Source organism: Oppia nitens, unplaced genomic scaffold, assembly GCF_028296485.1.
Source record: "Oppia nitens isolate AA-2021 unplaced genomic scaffold, nextdenovo-longstitch-racon4-pilon3 scaffold15_pilon_pilon_pilon, whole genome shotgun sequence".
Classification (NCBI taxonomy): Eukaryota; Metazoa; Arthropoda; class Arachnida; order Sarcoptiformes; family Oppiidae; genus Oppia; species Oppia nitens.
Genome location: NW_026533194.1, coordinates 884,076 through 903,898, shown reverse-complemented (window position 1 = coordinate 903,898; position 19,823 = coordinate 884,076). Strand labels below are relative to the sequence as shown.

General features: G+C 34.0%; 4 protein-coding genes across 4 annotated transcripts; 1 reads left to right on the top strand and 3 right to left on the bottom strand.

Annotated features, from left to right (window-relative positions):
* Window positions 1-1,395: 1,395 nt before the first annotated feature.
* On the bottom strand, window positions 1,396-1,954 carry LOC128964913 (alpha-crystallin B chain-like). Its single transcript, XM_054311569.1, has one exon. The coding sequence runs from the start codon at window positions 1,888-1,890 to the stop codon at window positions 1,396-1,398; it is 495 nt and encodes a 164-aa protein (XP_054167544.1). The 5' UTR covers window positions 1,891-1,954.
* A 14,396-nt stretch (window positions 1,955-16,350) lies between these two features.
* Window positions 16,351-16,972, bottom strand: LOC128964912 (alpha-crystallin B chain-like). The gene has a single exon (XM_054311568.1). The coding sequence runs from the start codon at window positions 16,828-16,830 to the stop codon at window positions 16,351-16,353; it is 480 nt and encodes a 159-aa protein (XP_054167543.1). The 5' UTR covers window positions 16,831-16,972.
* Window positions 16,973-17,952: 980 nt separating this feature from the next.
* On the bottom strand, window positions 17,953-18,554 carry LOC128964911 (alpha-crystallin A chain-like). Its single transcript, XM_054311567.1, has one exon. It carries the CDS (start codon window positions 18,433-18,435, stop codon window positions 17,953-17,955), a length of 483 nt encoding a protein of 160 aa, XP_054167542.1. The 5' UTR covers window positions 18,436-18,554.
* A 402-nt stretch (window positions 18,555-18,956) lies between these two features.
* Window positions 18,957-19,529, top strand: LOC128964910 (alpha-crystallin A chain-like). Its single transcript, XM_054311566.1, has one exon. The coding sequence runs from the start codon at window positions 18,957-18,959 to the stop codon at window positions 19,527-19,529; it is 573 nt and encodes a 190-aa protein (XP_054167541.1).
* The last annotated feature ends 294 nt before the right edge of the window (window positions 19,530-19,823 follow it).

Genomic DNA, 19,823 nt, shown 5'->3' with positions numbered 1-19,823 from the left:
ACCTCTGTATCAGCGAAAACTATTTTTCAAACATTTATATGAATTCTTTACTTAAAGAGAACACCTATTTCTTGTGCGACGGATGTTTAGATCTCGTTAATCTATTCGCCGGTAAATTTGATTTGACTAAATTGGTCGCAAACATACCCTATCGGAAAACTATTCATATTATACCCGAAGGCGTACAGTATATGCATATCATGCGTAATGATTGTCAACCATTAAATACCGACCAATTAAAGTCATACATATACGGCTGGTATTTTGTATCGGATTATGACCCAAAAGTACTTGAATTGGATTCAATACAACTATCCAAAGATTTGTTAGACCAACCAAATCCTSTTYATGATTATCAACCGGTGATGATATTGGCCGATATMAACGATGCTTTGATCTATGAATACGAGTACAAGAAACAAGTGGTCGGTCACATACTGTTCTCTCTATCGGCTAATCATTACGACAAGAATTACTTCGACGACATTTTCGTTGTATTYATCTGTTTAGACGAATCCAATTGGTCGACATCYGCTTCATTGTATCAATTGGTCGGTGAATGTACGGTACAGTATCGACATTCGGGTAGCAAAACACAATTGAATGCACCGACGGTCTTCTTTTGCGGTCAACATTCACAAAATTCTACTATAAATCTAATTGAATTAAATGCCGATCAATTGGTTCGGTGGCAACCGGTCGTTGGACATCCGCTTTTTGCTTTCTCTGGCAATTGGCGGACAAAGTTTTTGCCGTTTATCAATACAACACCAGTGAACGGTTGGCTCAATGTTGGCGTCAATTTGGCTGAACGTAAACGAATTATTCTAGCGTTTGGTTTACAATTACCCGATGATTATGGCGTAACTAAAAAACAACGGGTCAAATGATTGGATACTTGTATAMCGGTATCTAATCGGTGTCTAATATGTACAGTCTATTTATGTTTGTCATGTATTTTGATTGCAAAATATTATTATTTAGTCATGTATTTWGTGTTTGTACTTTACTTGCAATTAATAAATCATTACTTTTTTGTTAAGTTATTATTAATTATGTTATATTTATTTTATTTARTTWAAAAAATTAAAGTATCTTTAATAAGTTTATTTTAGTTTTATTTAYTTAAAAATATACTTAAAGCTGTTTATAGRCAMAAATACTTTTATTTAAATAYATTATCATATAACATTCAMATAAACAKATATTATTTTCAAAATTATATTTATCATCTAAATAAACTATTGTAGTTTTATTTTGCAATTATAACTGTAAATCATAACTAGAATTTTAACTATAATAATGGTAATTATAACAAAATATATATATAGACTTAGATAACTATAATAGTTATAATTAAAGTAAAGAAAGTATAAATCAAAAAATCAAWTCAATTCAATAACCAAACTGTTTATTCTGTTTCTCTCCTTCGGTGATAGCGATGGGAACCACACGTTCAACACCACTGATTGGTGGCAACTGTTCTTTCTTAGYYTCAATAGTCAGCACACCATTCGGCTTAAGACTCGACATCACGTCCTCGGCTTTGCATCCATCGGGCAAAACATAACGTCTGGTAAACTCTCGTGCAATCCATCCGTGACTATCACTTCTTTCTTCGTGTTTGCCATGAATTTCAATATAATTGCCAATAGTTTTGACTTCAATTTCTTCGGGTTTGAAATGACTGACGTCTAACTTCACGGAAAACTTGTCGCCAGTGTTGGCTACATATCCCGAGAGTTGATTCAATTGACTCAATGATCGGTCAAAATCACGACAATCGAGACCAAAGTGTTGTCCAAACATACTCTGCGGCCAATCAAACAAATCCGATGGATATCGTCGTCTAACAGCTGAACGATACGGAAAAAACATATCCAAAGCCATTATTTTAAAGCAATAATTATAATCACAATATTAGTTATGAGACAATATATATGAAACAATTTATTGATAACTTTATTAAAAAAGTTTTATTTGAAAACTTATTTCAAATTATAGTTTGACTGCTATTACTGTTAATAATAGTCTATAACTTAATTGCTTTATATATGTATTGTATTGCGAATCGAGTAATGAGTGGAATATTCCATTGCATTACACACTCTCTCACAACATATCAATGCATAACATGTTCTCCAATATTCTACTCAATACTCGCAAACAGTATTCATATACTGTATATGTGTTTACTATATATTTGTTTATACAGTAATTCAATGCTACACTATATCATAGACTATTGCGATTTACTATGAGATTAATTAATACATTCATTAAAACAATTATTGATAATTTTATAATGAAAATGTATAGTAATTTTTTTTTTTAAAAAATGTATATAATATTATATAACTTATAGTTTATAAGCTATTTAATTATTTTCAAAAAAATTTACTATAAAATATCATAAAACATTTCTAGAAAAGTTCAATTGGCATATTTTTTCACTTATGATATTTTTAAAAAAAATATATATATATATAGAAATTACCATTTTCTAACAATTTACATATACATATCTAAACTTATCTAAAGTATTGTGACCGTGGATGAGATACACAGTCACGGTCTGGCGCCGGCAGCTATTACGACGATCCCATCCATTCCGGTAACAATGGATTATCAAGTAATGACAATCAACTTTCCAGACATAGTTGTGACTCAATGAGCAAAGATTATATTTTGTGAACCGCGCGATGGCTATGGAATTGAKWGGTCTGTTTGAATTGGAACAAGTGGTTCAACAATACCATCAATGGTTCAATGAATTCAYTCAACGTTCCCGTAAAAGCTCTGCGATCTGCGCCTATGGTATCGACTGGCGGGTCATTTAGGARCCGAACCCCATTGGYTGCCAAACATTCAGGATTGCTTCCAACGATTGTTTGCAATACCCGCWCMACTGTTCGGAAATTATCAGATTATCCATCGTCTCGAACAGGTATGGAATTTCAGTTTACTCGTTCCCAATGAACAACAATAGGAACGTAAGGTTTTTTACACTATTTTCTCTATGTTCCTAAAAAAATAAACTTAAAAAAAAATTTTTTAAAATAAAAAAAAATTCAAATTTTTTTTTATTAATTATTGGACACCATTTTGTTTAYTTTCCTGAAAAATAAACTTAAAAAATAAAAAAAAATTATAAAAACACAAAAAATTGTGWAGCTGAACGTGGATTCGAACCTATGTCCTCGTGGGACAGACAGACCGACAGAMAGACTTATAGAATGCATATACGTATTCCTTTCAGGAATTCGTGAAAATACTGTATWATACAGAGTATTAAACCTGTTATTAAAATATTGTATAATATTTAGAGTATTTTTAATTAATTAATAAACTGTCATAAGTTATAATAAAATAGACTTTTAAACAAATTTGAAAATATAAAATTATGCTTAAGTCTAGATTATAAGTAAAACAAAAATTCTTTAGCAAAATATACTTTTTGAAAAAAATAAAAAGTTAAACAATAGGTTAATTCAAATGATACAAAAAAACAGTTTTATTGAAAAAAATAATTGGCTTAAATGTAACTTATATTATAGACAGTCAGCAAAAAAAAAGTATAGATCAATGACTTTTGATTGCACTGTTTTACTTGTGTTTTACAATTAYTAATTTTTTAGTTTTTTCGATTTTCCCGCCCGTCCTGTGMMTTCCGAACCTGTTTTTATATATACTCTCTTTTTATGTTTTTCTGCCGAATAAATCCTGATATGTGTAGTCATTAGTTGAACTTTCTGTTCCTGTTGTTGTTCATTGGGAACGAGTAAACCGAAATTCCATACCTGTTCGAGACGATGGATAATCTGATATTTACCGAACAGTGGTGCGGGTATTGCAAACAATCGTTGGGCGCAGAGCTGAATGTTTGGCAGCAACTGTGGTTCGGCTCCTAAATGACCGGCCAGACGATACCATAGGCGCAGATCGCAGAGCTCACGGGAACGTTGAATGAATTCATTGAACCATTGATGGTATTGTCCAATCACTTGATCCAATTCAAATAGACCTCTCAATTCCATAGCCATCGCGCGGTAAACAGTTGACTAGCGTTTACTCTATCGATATACTCATTGATTCTGTTCATCAATTGTTGGACATTCTGAATGTCAATATCTGGTGTCTGTTCGACATCTTCTGGAAGAAGTGGTTGCCTGAATGGATCCAATGGATTATTAAGCGGCAAATAATTCATGTCTTCTCTGTAAACGATAGAAATCTTGTAGATTTTGTCTGATCTCATAGCTCTACCAATTTGTACCATAAATTGATTTCCAAATCTATAGATATTGTTATAGGTAGTCACTGCCATTTCAATGCTATACTGATTGGTGTTTTAAGGCTATAATTATTTCAATACAAAAATGATTTTTGTTTGTGTTTAAATTTACTAAAGTGAATTTAACACAACGCTTAGTTTTATTTTTATTTAAATAATTATATTTGCAAACCAAGGTTTGCTTAATACTAAAATCTAGAATTCACTTTTAAAAATGCATTTAAGTGTTATACAGAAAAGTAAATAGTAAACACCTACTTTTAAGCAAAGTTTTATTTTATTTTTATTTAGTATTTCACTGTTAAAATAATGCATTGAAATGTTATACAGAACAGTGAGTAGTAAACTCCTACTTTTAAGCAAAGTTTTATTTTATTTTTACTCTGTATTTCACAGTTAAAATAATGTATTGAAATGTTATACAGAAAAATGAATAGTTTACGCCCAGGGATTAAAGCTGACTCAATACGACCTGATTATTTCTCACGTACACTTTAGTATAAATAGAGGTGTCTCTCAGACACCAAAATGGGTTCTCTTCTGAGATCAGTTCTCAGTTCTCTTCGGAGATCTCTTCGGAGTTCTCTGGGAGTACTACAATGTATAACTGTTTATAAGATGAAATAAAAGTATTTGCATATTACTTTGGGTGTATTACTTACTCGTCGCGGCTGGTGGTCTTGGATTGCGTCATGGATTACACTATCGATGTTATACTGATGAAAGCTGACCGCAAGAAAGATTACATCATGGATAACATTATCGATTGAGTCATGGAAGTACACCATGGATTACGTCATGGATGGTATTATGGATCACATATGGCTTCACTACAGGCCCATTGGTCCTACAGGCYCAACAGTCCTATAKGATACAGTTAACATAAAGGATAGCAATCGAACGCCGCGTCGATGGGAGTCGTCCACTTATTACGTAAGCGAATACTATATAGAAGGGAACTCCGGTACTGTGTCCGCTACACGGTAGGATCTGACTGGTCCGACCAAAGACTAGTGTTGACACGTGATGACGTTGAGTAAACCTTATCATTGAGTAACCTATTATAGGCTATGCAAAAGTAAGCGCTATGATAGGTTAACTCAGATATAGTAATAAGTCACAAGACACATTGGTCAACCATTACACTGACCACCTGGTCCACTGACCAAGGTCAGAGGTCGAAGGTCAGAGGTCAGAGGTCAGAGGTCAGAGGTCAGAGGTCAGAGGTCAGAGGTCAGAGGTCAGAGGTCAGAGGTCAAGGTCACATGTCCAAGGTCAAGGTCACTCGTTCAAGGTCAAGGTCACTCGTCCAAGGTCAAGGTCACACGTCCAAGGTCAAGGTCACACGTCCAAGGTCAAGGTCACCTATACAAGGTCAAGGTCATCGATAACTGGAAATCGGGTTTTATGTACTGATGACAATGGTACATGTTGGAGACCAGTAGGACAAGTGGTTATGGAGATATCAAGGAAAACATGTTTACCAAACAGACCTTAAAACTAGACTTGAGATTGTGTACCAATCAATTGGATATCCGTACGGTAGTATTATACGGATAGTTTATGCAAGGAACAGCATAAACTAAAACAGTCGGTCGACTAAATACTACACAAGACAACACATAGCTTTGTACACAACCAGTGATAGGAGATCCGCTCGCTCCTTAAGCCACATACCGTTACAGTTAATAATGCTGGTACGTGCAGGGCAACGTAAGGGCTTAATCTTTAAGTAATAGTAGGGTTTACATCACGGGTTAATGAACACTCATAGAGTGTTCACATATAAAATAGACCCGTGATAACCCCACTTCCCTTGCATTTGGTGGCAGCGATGGTGGATGCGAATCACCACAAAAATAAACCAAATGACTTACATTTGTTGGCAACGTTGAAAGATACGAAACTAAAGACGTATAAACCAAATGTTCCTTACATTTGGTGCAGCAGCGAAAAAAATACGCTGCGTTTGATGACACAATTGGAGAATTTGAAGTTACACAAATTAAAAGCATCTAAAGACTGGTTCATCGTTTCGAATATAATGACTACTATTTATTTTCAAAACGTATGAAACTAATAATAATGTAACTTGTAAAACTTAAATTCAAGTTAATGATGAGATCAACTTAACCCGACTGGCGCTGAGTCCGAGCCATATGGCTTTGGGCGTAGCTGGTTATACATATACTAAACTTACAAACTGTAATGTGTCGAATGCACTGATTAATGCACATTTGGAAATTGAAACACCGTTTTAAGACAGAAAAAAAGCTTAATAAATAGTAAAGAGAATCACTAAGCGATGAAATCAAATGTCCCCTACATTTGGTGGCAGCGTTGGAGGATTTCGAATACCCAAAAGAAACAATATGCATATACCAAATGTCCTTTACATTTGGTGAAAACAGTGGAGGATACGAAATTTCACAAATAAACTAAAATTGAAAAAACCAAATGTGCCTTACATTTGGTGGCAGCAGTGGAGGATGCGATATTCCACAAAAAAAACACAACACGCTTAACCACATGTTCCTTACACTTGGTTACATCGTTGGAGGATACGAAATCCTAAAAGAAACAAAATACGTTTTAACCTAATGTTGCTTACATTTGGTGGAAGCAGTGGAGGATGCAAATTTCCACAAAATACAAATTGATGGATTCACCGATATGTTATACAAACTACTGAAATGAACTAACCAATTATCCGAATAATACGTAATTACTAGACGTATAAACCAAAAGTCACTCGCATTTGGTGACAGTACTAAAGAATTTGAATAAAAGAGATTAACATAACCAGACTGGCGCTGAGTCCGAGCCATATGGCTTTGGGCGTAGCTGGTATATACATACACTGAACTTCAACCTTTCGTCGTGGATCGAATATACTGATTAAAGCACATTGGTAATTTTTAAACCGTTTACATAATTTGGTTAAATCAGTATAGCTATACATTTAGTATATCGGTTATACATTCACGTATGTTATCGGACACATAGTTTATGACAAAACGCTAGTCTATGGGACGTGAGGCATAGTTCTATTGCACTCCCAAAATACAAAGCAAAGTAATCATAAACTATAGAACTCTATTGTAGTGGCCGATAGCGCTGTGTATACATGTATCACTGCTTATATTCAACACATTATACTGAACTGATAAACAATTTTATGTACTCAATGCTCATTTAAACGCATGAGCATCAAGATGAAGCCAACACCTAACAACCACACTACGTTAAAACATAAGTAATTATTTTAATAATGGCTGACGATAACGATACCATACAACTTGTCATGAGAATAGTAAATGTAGACACGAATGCTACGAAGCCATCTACTGGTATATCAACGAAAACTACATTTCACGTACTAGTTAATTTGGACCTGCTCTTATTTGGACTTGATGTTGGTATACGACTTGGTTTAACTGTAAACTTCAGCAGTCGTAACGTTACCGCTCGCATTATGTAAACATAGACGTGTTTTCACACAGCACGACACAGACATTTGAAGAATTCTAGTTGTTAAGCACAAGATTATTACGGTTTCGCAATTTGACTCAGTCCTTACCGCCGACATTAAAATGAATACGACGTGATTGTAAAAATGATTCGAGAGGAGGCAAAGGACGTAAAATTAAGAATAGCCAGTGCTTTCCTGGTTATTATGGTATCAAAGAAAGACGGTGGAGAACAATTAAGCATAAATTATAGAAGACAACGATATTGCTATAGATGACAAATTGCGGATGACGAATCACTGAAGTGTTAGACCGCCTTAAGGCGCTCGTTATTTTAAAACACTTGATGTGACTTGGGGTTACTGGCATATCGAAATGGTTCAGACGTCTTAACAGATTTTGGCACACATAAAAACCATAATGAATATCTGCTGACATATTAGATAGTAAGATACGTGAAGAAAAACTAACATTAAAGAAAAAAGCTAAACATTTTACATCATTAACAAAGAAAGGTATTACATTTCTTTGGGATCAAAACACGAAAAAACATTCAAAATACAATGAATGGGATTCAAAAGAGAAATAAAAGAAGCTTCATCAGACGAGATTTAATAGAAGAAGATAATCATGATTATTAAGAGATTTTAAAAGACAAATCCTAAAAGATTAACATGACAATGAGTATTCCGGAACTCAATTAGGATTTTATGACATGGAAAATTAAAAAGTTTTGAACTCACTGTGTAGTCAATCATAAGTTATTAAATAACTGAGTCATGTCAGTTAAATGAAGAAATGCTGCAGCTGATGGATACCACTTATTATTTGAAATAATCGGAGCTGATATATTGGGCCGTCCCTCCGAAATGGAATTTCAAAACAGAAGATTTTAATGATTGACAAAATTAAAAAAAAATGAAGACAGTGATGAAGTGTGCAAACCTAGTATAGTAAAATGGTTTGTTGATGAAGTTCTGACGTGATATGGCGCCATAACGATAATACAGTTGGTCAGATACTTCATTGGAGATTTCATAAGAAATCTTAGTTCCTCCATTTGTATACAACACCATATAATTGCTGAAAATATTTTAAATTGGGTTTTGCAATTTTTATCGATATATGGATGTGAAGACTAGTACCAAAAAACGTATTTTAATAAAGTCCGCGTGTATTTGCTTTTGGTACTACGACTTGGAGGATGGAAGAAAATTGGTTCAAGGAAAATAATGAATGCGTTTAACGATGATAAATCCCGTTATAGCGCTGACATCGCGATGTTTTATATAAGGAGTAGATTTGGTGTCTCTACACAATCCTTAAAGTCAGGTCTTAGTACCTATTATGGAACCAATTTGTAGGCCTATACATGATTAAGAAGCGGCAAATTTAAACACCCTGAAAATGACAATTAAGAAAATAATTTAATTGTGTCGATCGACGTGTTTTCTATGCAATTACAGAATATTGAGAAGAATAGATCGCCGATAGAGGCAATTCAATGAGACTTAAATTTAATTTAACATTGACAACTTGAAGATGACAATTATGAATATAATTGTGTCGATCGACGAGACTTAAAATGGAATAGCAAAACATTAAGAAGAATAGATCGCCGATAGAGGCAATTCAATGAGATATAGATTTCACATGACATAGAAACCATGATGATGATAAATAAGAAAAATAATTAATTATGTCACTCGACGTGCTTTGCAATGCAATTACAGAACATTAAGATGAATAGAACGCCGATAGAGGCAATTCAATGAGATATAATGAGAATATAACAAGTGATCACTATTTAGAATTCTAAGTTATATAAGATAAGTTAAAAATGTTATGAAAATGAATTTGTTATAGGAATCATTTGTTAGAGAAGTCAGTACATTAATACATTTCTAGGCCTAGTAAAATGTATAATCGTACACAACTTTAAACTATTTGATTTGTTAAAACTATAACGTGTTTAGTAAAAATTAAATTTAGATTATTAATAATTAAATTTAAAGTTAGAGATAAAGAGATAATTGTTAACATTAGTTGTTAATTAAAAAATGTTATTAAGAAATAATAATAAATAATAATGGTCAACCAAACGACATCCTTGGCAGATATGGGTCAAGAATCAAGCACAAGAAGCCAACGCTTAATTCAAAATCGTATTACAGATGATTTCTGTTATTTGGCTAAACCATTTAAAGCAACTAAAATGAAGTTTAATAATCCAAGAATATATGTTAATGGATATTTGAAAATTTATTAAATTCATAAAATTGGATAAAGATTTTACAGTTATAATTTTTGAAAAATAAAAAGGTGAATACGTTATAATCGAAGACTTGAAGATAACTGCAAAATTAGTCTAAGACAAATTAGCAATTTAAAGAAATTGGTATCCAATACCGAATATAGTCGATTTATTATGAATGTCGATACGAAGACCACTAATTAATCAACGTAGTCCACTTTTATAGACTGATTGAAGCATAATTTAAAGAATCCAAAAACAGTTTCAACAACAAGAAGTTTTAGTGTACATTGGTATACACATTGAATATAGTTAGTTTATTATGAAATGGATAAACCGATAAGAAGCTGAAGATGATTAGAAGAAATCGAATATTACATTTGTTGATAATGTTTTTGATGTTGATCAACTAAAAATAAGATTATGAAGAAATAAAGAACGTTGACGATCATACGGACATCGATAAAAATTAATTATAATACAAGTTAGAATTTAGATATTCTAAATTTATTTTTATAATGCATGATTTTTTTTAGTTAATGGGTTTTTATAATAAGTTTATAAAAATTATTTGTAAACTAATGTGTACATGAGGTATAGTTATAAACCAGACGTAATTACCTAATTACGCATCTGAGGACAGATGCAGACTTGAAGGGGCGGAAGTGTTATAGGTAGTCACTGCCATTTCAATGCTATACTGATTGGTGTTTTAAGGCTATAATTATTTCAATACAAAAATGATTTTTGTTTGTGTTTAAATTTACTAAAGTGAATTTAACACAACGCTTAGTTTTATTTTTATTTAAATAATTATATTTGCAAACCAAGGTTTGCTTAATACTAAAATCTAGAATTCACTTTTAAAAATGCATTTAAGTGTTATACAGAAAAGTAAATAGTAAACACCTACTTTTAAGCAAAGTTTTATTTTATTTTTATTTAGTATTTCACTGTTAAAATAATGCATTGAAATGTTATACAGAACAGTGAGTAGTAAACTCCTACTTTTAAGCAAAGTTTTATTTTATTTTTACTCTGTATTTCACAGTTAAAATAATGTATTGAAATGTTATACAGAAAAATGAATAGTTTACGCCCAGGGATTAAAGCTGACTCAATACGACCTGATTATTTCTCACGTACACTTTAGTATAAATAGAGGTGTCTCTCAGACACCAAAATGGGTTCTCTTCTGAGATCAGTTCTCAGTTCTCTTCGGAGATCTCTTCGGAGTTCTCTGGGAGTACTACAATGTATAACTGTTTATAAGATGAAATAAAAGTATTTGCATATTACTTTGGGTGTATTACTTACTCGTCGCGGCTGGTGGTCTTGGATTGCGTCATGGATTACACTATCGATGTTATACTGATGAAAGCTGACCGCAAGAAAGATTACATCATGGATAACATTATCGATTGAGTCATGGAAGTACACCATGGATTACGTCATGGATGGTATTATGGATCACATATGGCTTCACTACAGGCCCATTGGTCCTACAGGCTCAACAGTCCTATAGGATACAGTTAACATAAAGGATAGCAATCGAACGCCGCGTCGATGGGAGTCGTCCACTTATTACGTAAGCGAATACTATATAGAAGGGAACTCCGGTACTGTGTCCGCTACACGGTAGGATCTGACTGGTCCGACCAAAGACTAGTGTTGACACGTGATGACGTTGAGTAAACCTTATCATTGAGTAACCTATTATAGGCTATGCAAAAGTAAGCGCTATGATAGGTTAACTCAGATATAGTAATAAGTCACAAGACACATTGGTCAACCGTTACACTGACCACCTGGTCCACTGACCAAGGTCAGAGGTCGAAGGTCAGAGGTCAGAGGTCAGAGGTCAGAGGTCAGAGGTCAGAGGTCAGAGGTCAGAGGTCAGAGGTCAGAGGTCAGAGGTCAGAGGTCAAGGTCACATGTCCAAGGTCAAGGTCACTCGTTCAAGGTCAAGGTCACTCGTCCAAGGTCAAGGTCACACGTCCAAGGTCAAGGTCACACGTCCAAGGTCAAGGTCACCTATACAAGGTCAAGGTCATCGATAACTGGAAATCGGGTTTTATGTACTGATGACAATGGTACATGTTGGAGACCAGTAGGACAAGTGGTTATGGAGATATCAAGGAAAACATGTTTACCAAACAGACCTTAAAACTAGACTTGAGATTGTGTACCAATCAATTGGATATCCGTACGGTAGTATTATACGGATAGTTTATGCAAGGAACAGCATAAACTAAAACAGTCGGTCGACTAAATACTACACAAGACAACACATAGCTTTGTACACAACCAGTGATAGGAGATCCGCTCGCTCCTTAAGCCACATACCGTTACAGTTAATAATGCTGGTACGTGCAGGGCAACGTAAGGGCTTAATCTTTAAGTAATAGTAGGGTTTACATCACGGGTTAATGAACACTCATAGAGTGTTCACATATAAAATAGACCCGTGATAACCCCACTTCCCTTGCAATATGTCGTCTGAAATTGTTGGCAGTTTCATCGTTGACATCGTTGCCATTACACCATTGAAACAAACGGAAAGCCAATATTGCGATTTTATGGGCAGACCAGACCAATCTGTAGACCAATGACTTTTGGTTATCACGGCTTACACATTGGTTGCGTAGCTCTACTGCTGTCGGCTCGTCTATGGCTGACAGATACAGACCTTCYTCAGTGATCTCTATCTGTGCCTGTGGTCCACTAAACCTATGTATGCCGTATGAGAACATTGCTATATAACTAATTTGTGGGTACCAGCACTCAACCGGATACCACTGTTGTTGACCGTTATTGTCGTAATCGACTTGTCGGACGCCGACTCTGTAGTCATCGCCTAATAGGACGCTTCTTCTGCCGTTCCAATCAATGATATTTACTGGATAACTAGTTCCGGCAATTGCTAACCGTTGTTGCCCTACTTGTTCCATATTGATCCATGGATTTCCCTGACCATCGGCCGCATGTTCCCGTACRCCKACTACTGGTTCAGTAAGAATAGGTGTAATCGCATTCCAAATGGTTGTAATCTGTTGTTCGTTTGGCATAATCGCCACTTCTKGTTGTTGTTGTTGCTGCTGTTGATGTGGTTCAGCCATTGTATTCTCAAAATGATATTCTTGTGGTCAATGAATGTAATTGTCTGGTGTTTGTGATAACTCTTGTAGTTTTTTTTGTCTTCTATTTTGTGTTCACTTCTTATAATCTATTGTTTAACTTTTTTAATTTTCTCAAAAAATTCTAAAATTTAGAATTGTTTTTGATTTAAAAAAAACAATTAGTCTTTTATATTTAAATTTATATATTTATTAATTATTATTTTCAAAAAACAGCCAATTTTTTMAAAAATAATTTTCTGTTTTATTTCAGTAGTCTATGGAAAATATTTACCGGCCATACAGTGAAAGTGTACCGGATATCTGGTTGCCAAACGAAAAGCCAATATTGCTATTCTATGGGCACACAAAACAAACCTATAGATCAATGACTTTTTAATTGCCATGACTTACACATTGATCGTCTATGATATACAGATACTGACTGTTTTGATGATTGATCTCCAGCTGAACCTATTGTCCAGTGAATCTGTGTATACCTTATATGAGAAAAGCGCATAAATATTAAAGTCAWCGTAAGTGCCATCAAACGGATGCCACTGTCGTCGACCGTTATTATCGTAATCGACAGGTCGGCCGCGGATTCTGCAAATTGTTGCCTAATCTGGCTGTTCTGATACCAACATTATGTATGACATTAATTRGATGACTATTTATGGCTTAAATTTATATTATAGATAGCCAGCAAAAAAAAGTATTGTTTTTATACAGTTATACATATATAAAATGTTAGTTAGTTTTATTACTTAATTATTATTTAGTTACGGTTAGTTTGGGAGTGAGTGTGAGGTTAGGAAGTGGGTGGGGATGGATTTGGGGCAAATAATTTTCTACTGGCAGTCTATAATCTACATTTGTTCCAAATAATTAATAAAATATTTTTTTTAAATGAAAAGAGTTATAATTTTTTGAAAAAAATTAAAAGTTAAGCAAAAGTTTATGTAAAATGAACACCAATTAGAAGACAAAAAAAATACTACAAGAGTTATCACAAACATCTAACCATTACATTCATAGACCACAAGCAAATCATTTGGGAAAACAATGGCTGAACCACATCATCAACAACAACAACAAGTGGATGTACTGCCAAACCAASAACAAATTATAGCCATTTTGCATGAGATTACTCCTATTCTCACTGAACCGGTAGTAGGCGTACGGGAACATGATGTCGATGGTCAGGGAAATCAATGGATCAATATGGGACAAGCAGGGCAGCAACGTTTGGCAATCGCTGGAAATAGTTATCCAATAAATATCATTGATTTTAACGGAAACAAAAGCGTCCGATTAGGCAACAATTGCAGAGTCCGTCCYCGACCTGTCGATTACGACAATAACGGTGAWCGACAGTGGTATCCGATTGAGATAGCAGTAACACAACATTGTCACTATTTTCCTCAATTTTCGTATGGTATACACAGATTCAGTGGACCACAGTCTCAGTTGGAGATCAATGAAAACGATCAGTATTTGTATATCATAGACGAGCCGACAGCTGTAGAACTACGCAACCAATGTGTAAGTCATGGCAATCAAAAGTCATTGATCTATAGGTTTGTTTTGTGTGCCCATAGAATAGCAATATTGGCTTTTCGTTTATACCAATGGTGTGATGGCAACGATGTCAACGATGAAGATGTCAATAGTTTCAGACGACGTGTCTATAGATTKGGAAATCAATTTATAGTACAAATTGGTAGAGCTGTTCAATCAGACATAATCTACAAGATTTCAATCGTTCAAAGAGAAGCCATGGATTATTTGCCGATAAATAATCCTTTAGATCCATTCAGGCAACCGCTTCTTCCCGAAGATGTCAATCAGGCACCGGAAATCGACATTCAGAATGTCCAACAAGTGATGGACAGAATCAATGAGTACATCGAAAGAGTAAACGCTAGTCAACTGTTTACCCGAAACTGGGAACAGACTTTCAACGAGATGGCCAGTCAACAGACATCATTGCCAATACCAAACCTAGCGATGGGTCAAGTGGTCAATCAGATGATCCGTCTAACAAATCAACCGGAATTCATTGTATTGTGTGTTTTATATACCGGTACACAAAATGAATTAAGGTTTATAATCCGTTCGACAGCGTTTGCCGACGTTACTCAACAGGATTACTATTTATCAGAGGTTCCCGGTTGGGACTCATTGCTTCTCGAGCGACGAGGAGGACGAAGCCGCTATCCGGTACACAGTCACGGTCTGGCCGGCAGCTATCAGGATCCCATCCGAGGCGGGAACAATGGATTTCAAGTAATGACAATCAACTTTCCCGATGTTGTTGGACTCAATGAGCGAAGATTGTATTTTGTGAACCGCGCGATGGCTATGGAATTGAGAGGTCTGTTTGAATTGGAACAAGTGGTTCAACAATACCATCAATGGTTTATTGAATTCATTCAACGTTCCCGTGAGCTCTGCGATCTGCGTCTATGGTATCGTCTGGCGGGTGAGTTAGGAGCCGAACCCCATTGGCTGCCAAACATTCAGGATTGCTTCCAACGATTGTTTGCAATACCCGCACCACTGTTCGGTAAATATCAGATTATCCATCGTCTCGAACAGGTATGGAATTTCAGTTTACTCGTTGCCAATGAACAACAACAGGAACGTAAGGTTCAACTAATGAAACCAAGTAAAGCTACTTACAAGACTGAATCAGTTAAAAAACAGGTATCAAAAAACACAGAACCAGGAACTTCGGGAGCTTCGGGAGCGTCGGGAACGTCGGGATCGGCGAAAAAACAAAAAACAAAGTAAATGGAAAACAGAACTAACAGTACTGATAGTCGTACTGTTAGTAATGATTCAATCAATTGAAAAGTAATTAAAAAAAATTAGATAGAAATATAACATCAGTTTTAAGGTATAAAAATATTGTAAAATTATTTACAACTATATATATAAAATTGTATTATAGAGAGTAAAAGATTTACTTTCAACAAGAGAGCCATAAATGTATTTATTATATAAACTTATTGTTGAATTTAAACTATTGATAAAAATTTACTGAGTTTTTTATTATAAATAAATACAGTAGTTTACAGTAAAGTTTTGAAATAGAAATTAAATAATATTTAAACAAATTATAGTTTTAAATTAATTAAATAATTGATAAACAAATAAATAAATCAAATATTTTGTATAAAATATAGTTTCAATGATTTAAAAAAAACAAATTTATTGTTTCTCTCCTTCGGTGATAGCGATGGGAACCACACGTTCAACACCACTGATTGGTGGCAACTGTTCTTTCTTAGCCTCAATAGTCAGAACACCATTCGGCTTAAGACTCGATATCACGTCCTCAGGTTTACAGCCATCGGGCAATGCGTACCGTCGGGTAAACTCTCGTGCAATCCATCCGTGACTATCACTTCTTTCTTCATGTTTGCCATGAATTTGAATACTATTGCCAATAGTTTTGACTTCAATTTCTTCGGGTTTGAAATGACTGACATCTAACTTAACGGAAAACTTATCGCCAGTGTTGGCCACTTGTGATGATCCAGAAATTTGATTCAATTGACTCATTGATCGGTTCCAGTGGTCGTCCAATTCATGTAAATCCAAATCAAACAACCTCTGCGGCCAATCAAACAATTGTTGATTTCGGCGACAAACAGGTGAACGATACGGCAAATACAGATTCAAAGACATTATTATTTAATTGCAATTAATATAATCACAAATTCAATATTAAATACAGTATTATTGTTATATAGCTTTAGAGAGGTATTAAAATTTTTGTAGTTTTARAGAAAACTTGTTTCAATCGATACTCGCATTGCTTTCACTGCAAGACTTATATAGTGTTTTGCAGTGAAACCAGAATTTTCTTTAAATGTATAGAAAATTCTAGACTTTGATTGTATGTATTGTACGCACACTTCACTGCTTAACGTTGACTGAGTTCTAGATATTTCTCTGCCAAACATACTATACATTTGACATACAATACAGTATATTGAGAGCTCAGGTATGCATTTATTATCAGTTAAATGACATAATATTACTGTACTTAACTATAAATGAAAATAAAGTTTTTAAATATATTTTAAAAAATACAACAACAGAAACAAAAGGAAAATTCTTGAAGAAATTAAAAATAAATATTTTTTAATAAACTAAATAATATTGTATTAAAAAATAGTTTTTTTACTAAAATATAAATTCTATTATAATAAATGCAATTTTTAAACAATTACTACAGTATTATAACTATTATTAGTTTATAATTATTATTTCATTATTATATTGTCGTTCAGTGATTATTAAAGTAGAAATCAATGCAATGTTTTTTCATTTAGTCAATACAAATCAAAATAAGTAATTGGGTTTCAATTTTGATACTTTTTAAAACTTTCAGTAAATATTTTAACTTATAAATGATATCAATAAATACTTGTATAAATATATTAAAATAGTATATAACGAGTTAATACACACAATCATCTGATRATTAACTTAGTCTAGCAATCAGTTTAGTTTTTATAAGTATTTCATTTATATAGTAAAAGACCAAAAAAAAAAAAAAAWAAATTCAATAAACAAAATACAAYAATAGTTTTTTAAAATAATTTATTTTATTAAATTTATCATAATAGCAATATTAATTACATAAATTAAGTCTATTATAATATTATAATATAATACAATATCTGCTTATGATTATAATAGTTAAACAAATTATAGTTTTGAATCAATTAAATAATTGATAAACAAATAAATAAATCAAATATTTTGAATAAAATTTAGTTTCAATGACCAAAAATAATAAATTTATTGTTTGTCTCCTTCGGTGATAGCGATGGGAACCACACGTTCAACACCACTGATTGGTGGCAACTGTTCTTTCTTAGCCTCAATAGTCAGCACACCATTCGGCTTAAGACTCGATATCACGTCCTCGGCTTTGCATCCATCGGGCAAAGCGTACCGTCGGGTGAACTCTCGTGCAATCCATCCGTGACTATCACTTCTTTCTTCATGTTTTCCATGAATTTGAATACTATTGCCAATAGTTTTGACTTCAATTTCTTCGGGTTTGAAATGATTGACATCTAACTTAACGGAATACTTATCGCCAGTGTTGGCCACTTGTGAGGATCCAGAAATTTGATTCATTTGACTCATGGATCGGTTCCAGTGGTCGTCCAAATCATGTAAATCCAAATCAAACAACCTCTGCGGCCAATCAAACAAATTCGATGGATATCGWCGGCTAACAGTTGAACGATACGGCAAATACAGATTCAAAGACATTATTATTTAATTGCAATTAATATAATCACAAATTCAATGATAAATACAGTATTATTGTTATTATATAGCTTTTAGAGAGTACTAAAAGTTTTGTAGTTTTACTGAAAACTTGTTTCAATCGATACTCGCATTGTTTTCACTGCAAGACTTATATAGTGTTTTGCAGTGAAACCAGAATTTTCTAGAAATGAATAGAAAAGTTAACGTTTTATTTGTATGTATTGTACGCACACTTCACTGCTTAACCTTCACTGAGTTCTCGATATTTCTTTGGTATACTTTTGACTGCAAAGCGGTATTCAAAGCATTGAAACGCCGATAGACTTCACGAACATTCCGGTACTTTCGCTAACAAATCACTAAATACTATATATTGAGAGCTCAGGTATGCATTGCATTGCAGTTAAAAAGTTTTATCTTAATATTAATATAACTTTGAAAACAGTTATTTCAAAACTTTTTTAAAAGTAATTGATTTATATGTCTATATTTGTGAACAATTATTGTATTAAAAGACAGAAATGTTTGTCAATTTATTAGTTCCGTATAAACGCCGATATACTGACTGTTGGGATGATTTGTTTTCGGTGGACATCAATGATTGGTTTGATGTCAATGAAAGAGTAACTCCGAAAAAGAGAGTCAAACGTTTAGCGTCCGGTGACCTGAAACCAAACACTACATCATTACAAGTAATGGCCAACAATGACAACAAGTTTATGGTTCGTCTCGATTGCAATCACTTCCGACCYGAAGAGCTTGAGGTCAAAACTAATGGCAAATTTGTTACAATTCACGGCAAACACGAGGAAAGAGAGGACAATAACGGATGGATTGCCCGCGAGTTTACCCGACGTTACGCATTGCCCGACAATTGCGACGACTCTACTATCACATCGAATATTAACACGAAAGGTGTCCTCACTATTGAGGCCAACAAAAAGTCGAAAGACATCGGAGAAAATCAACGAAATATTTCGGTTAATGTAATCAATGATAGTGAAGAAGACAATGGCTATGAAAGCGAAGACAACATTAAAAACAAAAACAACAATAACTTGAAGACTACAACAATAACCAAAGTCGAGGAATAAATTTATATTTTTTAAATTGAGTTGAGTGGCCGTTGATCAGGCGGCCAATAACTCGGGTTCGGTTAAGTATACGAAATAAGTACACGTTTTTATATGAAAGCAAACGATTTTATTAAATATAAAATATGCGACTAAACGCTGTGAAAGCTAAACGACTACTACTGTTGCGGAAACGGTAGAGTCGTTGAAATAATGCAATGCTGCCGCTTATGATGTTGTGTTGAGCGCCAGCTGTTAACACACTCCCCGGCCGCGAAACTGCGTATATTGTCCGAATTTTGCGACCTTCGGGTA